The sequence below is a fragment of the Anguilla rostrata genome, chromosome 17 (genome assembly GCF_018555375.3).
Source record: "Anguilla rostrata isolate EN2019 chromosome 17, ASM1855537v3, whole genome shotgun sequence".
Taxonomy (NCBI): domain Eukaryota; kingdom Metazoa; phylum Chordata; class Actinopteri; order Anguilliformes; family Anguillidae; genus Anguilla; species Anguilla rostrata.
In genome coordinates, this window is record NC_057949.1 from 24,153,905 (window position 1) to 24,159,181 (window position 5,277).

The 5,277-nt window shown below is 51.2% G+C and overlaps 1 protein-coding gene across 2 annotated transcripts in view; it reads left to right on the forward strand.

Moving 5' to 3' along the window:
* The window catches only part of tbcd (tubulin folding cofactor D), a 30,533-nt gene extending 27,600 nt beyond the window's left edge, over positions 1 to 2,933 (forward strand). For both annotated transcript variants that reach the window (XM_064314362.1, XM_064314363.1), the window contains 5 exons: positions 95 to 184; positions 1,041 to 1,128; positions 1,568 to 1,677; positions 2,067 to 2,151; positions 2,325 to 2,933. In XM_064314362.1, coding sequence (XP_064170432.1) covers positions 95 to 184; positions 1,041 to 1,128; positions 1,568 to 1,677; positions 2,067 to 2,151; positions 2,325 to 2,339 — 388 coding nt within the window. In that variant the 3' untranslated portion in view covers positions 2,340 to 2,933. The remainder of the gene's footprint in view (positions 1 to 94; positions 185 to 1,040; positions 1,129 to 1,567; positions 1,678 to 2,066; positions 2,152 to 2,324) is intronic.
* Positions 2,934 to 5,277: the final 2,344 nt, after the last annotated feature.

Here is a 5,277-nt window from a genome sequence, read left to right on the forward strand (position 1 = left end):
GTATTTATTTTCTTATTTTGGCTATTGTTCTTGTATTATTCTGTTTTACCATTTGAAGGGCTTTGAAAAGTCAAACATTCTGTGTCCCCCCCAGTCACCCGTTCTGTGTGGAGCTGCTGGCTCTGTGTAAGGAGGAGATAAAGAAGTCCAAAGACGTTCAGAAGCTCCGCTCCAGCATCACTGTGTGAGCACCACGCGCTAACACTCACACTTACACCATGTCCACACACACACACACACACACTCTCTCACAAACACATACACACACACATACACACTCTCTCTCTCTCTCTCTCACACACACACACACACACACACACACTCTCTCACACACACACACACACACACACACATCCTCTCTCACACACACACACACACACACACTCTCTCTCACACACACACACACACACACACACACACTCTCTCTCACACACACACACTCTCCACACACACACACACACTCTCTCACCTCCTCACACACACACACTCTCTCTCACACACACACACACACACTCTCTCACACACACACACACACACACTCTCCACACACACACTCTCCACACACACACACACACACTCACACACACACACCCCCACACACACAACACATTCTCTCTCTCTCACACACACACACAACTCCACACACCACACCACACACTCTCTCCACACACACACACCCACCACACCAACACATCTCCTCACACACACACACACCCCACACACCACACACACACCACCACACGGCAACACACACAGCTTTGCAGAAATGTCTCATACATCTGCGTGATTGACAGGAAGATTATTTCTCCTGAAAACACTAGATCAGCAGAACGGAACATCTGCGTGTTGTAAGATTCTACTCTCTCCTCACTATCCACGGCATCTGCGTCCACTCTCCTCCTCTTCCGCACTCTCCCTCTCTCTCTCTCTCTCTCTCTTTCTCTTTCTCTCTCGTACTCCCTTCCTCTCTTTCCCTCTCATACTTTTTCTCTCTGTTTTTTCGTTCTGTTCCTTATACACTCTCTCTCTCTGTCTCTCAGGTTCTGTGGAATGATCCAGTTCCAGGGAGAGATCCGGAAGAAGGTTCTGTTTCAGCTCCTGCTGCTGCTCTGCCACCCATTCCCTGTGGTGAGTCCTGCACAGGAGGCGGGGTCTGGGTGGTGGCTGTGGTGTCTGAGTAAGAGGGCGGGGTTTGGAGAGGTGGGCCTGCATCTGAACAGAGAAAGTGGGGTGTAGGGGTCTAGAGAAGGGGGCCAGAGCATTGAGAGGTTGGGGGCTCAATCGGAAGAGGCGGGGTAGGGACAAAGGAGAAAGGGGCTGGGGCTAGGGGAGAAGTGGAGCCAGGGGAGAAGGGGGTGGGGTCAGGGGAGAGGGGGTGGGGTCAGGGGAGAGGGGGTGGGGCCAGGGGAGAATGGGGTGTGTCAGGGGAGAGGGCGGGGTCAGGAGAAGAGGGGTGGGGTCAGGGGAGAGGGGGTGGGGCCAGGGGAGAAGGGGGTGGGGTCAGGGGAGAGGAAGCTCTCACACCCTGCCACAATTGACTGAAGGTGCTCTGGTCCCCACCCTGCAGATCAGAAAAGCCACGGCGAGCCAGATGTACGAGATGCTGCTCACCTACGACGATGTCATCGACCCTTCTGTCCTGGATGATGTCATGACCCAGCTGAGTGACACCAACTGGTCAGTGATGGTTTTTGAGGCTGTGGGACAGAGTTTAGCCAGAAGCCCCAAGAGGCTGTGCATAGTCACAGGGAGAGTTTTAGTTGGCGGGATTTTCCATGACTCATGCAACATCGACTCCTCTGGTCGGTGTGGAACCTATCCCAACTGCACAGGGAGTGTACGCCTCTAGCACAGTGACTGTTAATTGTCAGGGGATATCGCCGCGCCAACAGATGTGATGGGGAATTCCAAACTGGAAGAAAATGGGGAAAAAAATGTGTTTAAAATGTCACCATTATAATAATGATATTTGTTATAGCAGAAACGGTTATTATGGTGACTGTGATCAGCGTGTAGGACACTGTGACCTCACACCCCCCTTTTGCCTGCACGTCTCTGTCACTCAGGGAAGAGGACCTGTCCGCGGTGCGCAACTACAGGAATCAGCTCTGTGATTGGCTGGGAGTTCAGAGGCCTGCTATGCTTGCCAAGGTGATATTCTGGAGGGCTACAGAGTTTTTACAGAGTTCAGTCCAGTTGACTTTACTGACACGGAAAGAGAATAAATTAATTAATTCATTAATTAAACTGAATAGCATCATTGTGGAACAATGAGTGTAGATTATGTGTAAATAATGTGTATGTTTGTGTCCATTTTCTTACAGAGCCCAGCTCAGTGACCCCCCCCCCCACTACTCAACCACAGCACTGGACATCACTCGATCTGAGGAGAGCACCCATTCGTGCCCCTCCTTTCTCTCCCTCTATTTCTCTCCCTCTCTTTTCCTTCCTTTCTGTCTGTCTAATTCAAATAGGCTTTGTTGGCATGAAGTTTTAGGCATACAAAAATGGCACAATCAATAAAGTGCAACTAAACCAGTAATAATAATAATAAATTGGTGAATTATTAATTGTTATTTTACGTTATTAATGTAAAATAATAATTCATAATTAACTATGTAAAACATTTAAAAAGAATTGAAGTGTAATTTAGTAAAAATACAGCAGTAGAAACTACACCATACTGTGCTAGGTGGAAGTGATGCCACAGCTGCATGCTCACTTGCCCTCTGATTATAGTCGTCCAATTAAATTGGGAGTCAAGGAGTTATTTTACAATACAAGAAGAATACCTCCTCTCTCTCACTCCTTCTCTTGCTTTCTTTCTTTCACTCTCTCCATCCATCTGTGCATTTTCGGTTCATGTGTAGTCTGGCTGGCATCCAATCATAACCCTGTGATGATCTGTCAATAAACAAACAAAACGGTTTTAATATTACTTATTATTTCCATGCTCCACCACCGTGTGTCTGTGTGTGTGTGTGTGTGTGTGTGTGTGTGTGAGCGATTAAGTGAATGTTTTTAAAGACCAAATAGAGAGATGAATGACAAGAATGTATTACAGTACACCTCAAACCTGTAGATTTTTATTTTTTCTCAGTAAAATCGGATGACAGTCACAAGACATGAGTGTGGCTGTTTGCAGTGAGCTAAAGAAAACAACCCCAAGATGTTTTTGTGGAGTGTGCTCGTGCCTCAGTTTCACAATTTTTCAATCTGATTACTCTTCTTGAAATATGCGGCCTAGAAATGTTTTAAACGATGTCTCTGTGACTGCTCCGGTGATCTCCTGTGGGATTTTCCATCCCAGAGTTCACGCGGTAACACTATAATGTTAAATATAACAATGACATCATCGGGGGGGCGAATAGAATCCCCTCCATTGTGATGTCACGGTTCAGCAGCGGGGGCGAGCGGGTTGTGGGGGCCGTGTCGTGCTAAGACACAATGCAACAGCACTGCCAGGACGGCGGGGGAGCGGGTTTAGTCAGTGAGCTGTTGGTGTCTCACTCTGCAGTGGCGTTTAATAAAAGCGTTTGTACAGCAGAAAGTCAGGTTACGCACTTTTTTTTATGGCAAGCCTTACCAAGTGCAAGCAACAAGGATAACTGCGAGCCCTAGAGCAGAGGGAATTGTAATCGCACAGTACAGAACTGTGACAGTAAAATTCAGCCTCTGATTAATGAAATACAATGCATAGACCTGAATGTCCTGAACGAGAGAGCACCGACTGAGATGTCCTTCCTGGCGTGCGCTTATCTGCAACGGTGCCCCCTTATCGCTTTGGTTTTCTCGGCTTTTTCTGTACGCAGATGCCGCGACATGATGAAATGTTGTGCGGTGCGTTGTGGGATGAGATTTCGGTACCCCCCCCCCAGTGTGACCTGGCTGTCCGCTGTGTGGGGAACGAGATCGGGGCGTCTGGTCACTGCTGATGGGGTCGCACCCCCCCCCCCCCCCACCTGCCGGGCCAGCCCGTGGTTTGGCTGTGTTCACACGGTAACGGAAGTAGCTCCGGTTTGCGTTTCGCCCGAAGCCGCAGCGTTGCCGCGTTGGTCTAGGGTTTCCATTCTTTTTCCCGCTCCCTTGCTTTAAAATAATTCGATTTTAATTAATCCCGGGGTAGATTTCCCAAAATCTCCTTTTTATTAAGAGGAAAGGGCTTTTAAAAAAAAAAAAAATCAAGTCATTGTAGCCTCTGCCAGCGTTGTAGAGTTATAAACTCTCTTTCTTTGCCTGAGTGCTGTAAGCAGTGTTGGTTCTGCGTAGTCATGGCGATGGGCCTTTTCTCATAATGGCGGTCTTTTTGGGAAACACAACGAGGAGAAAGTCGTGACGTTAGCGCAGAACAGCCGCGGCTCTCTCTCCGCCGCGATCGCGAGATTCAAACGGTTTCCATGGAGATTCGGCCCCGCGTTCGGGCCAACCGGGTCGGAGGGACGAGCCGCCGGTAGCGTCCGAACCGCCCGAGCGCCCGATTCACCTCGAGCACGCGGGCTCGTCGGCTCTCCCGATTGGACGGCCTCGGCTGCGAACGGCGCAGTGCTTCTTCAGTGCGATCCGGGGTACGTGGAACAGTTCGTGCTGTTACACCGACGCTCGCGACAGGTGAAATCTGGGGACAAAGACCTCTTTTTAAAGGGGGACCTTGAGATGATGACGCTCGGCTGGAGTCGACGCCGTGACGTAGAGATCCCCCGATCGCCACGTCCGCGAGACTCGGCAGGTGTGGAGTACTGGCACTCCAGAGGCTGCGTTACGAAGAGAGAGTCAGTTCCCTCTCAGCCACGTTTCCCTGCCCCTCTTTTACGGGGTGGGACGGGGGGGGGGGGGGGGTTCTGAAGGGCTGCTGCGGGCGAGCTGACGAAGGGATTTTTAATGTCTGAAGACGTTTTTCGCGCCCAGTCCTGCCGGTAACCGGACGGGCCTCGGTAACGGCCGCCTTGCGCCACGAGATCTGGAGATCTCTCCGCTTCCGGGACCTCCGGCGAGGGGGACAGGGTGGGGCTGAATGGGTCCCAGATGTGTTGGGGTGGAGGGGTGGATCCTGGAAATGAAGAAGGGGAGGGGGGGGTGGAGGGGAGGGGGTGGAGGGTGTTCTGCCCGCTGTGGATTCACTAACCCCCCCCCCACCCCCCACCCCCACAGCTGGAGAGCGGTCTGCTCTCTCCACACGTCGCGCAGCTGAGCTAACAACCCGAGCTTCTGTGGGCGCGCCGCGACCCAGAGCACCGCTGGACACCAGCGGCCTCACTCCAGTCAGCTCCACCGCCTGTC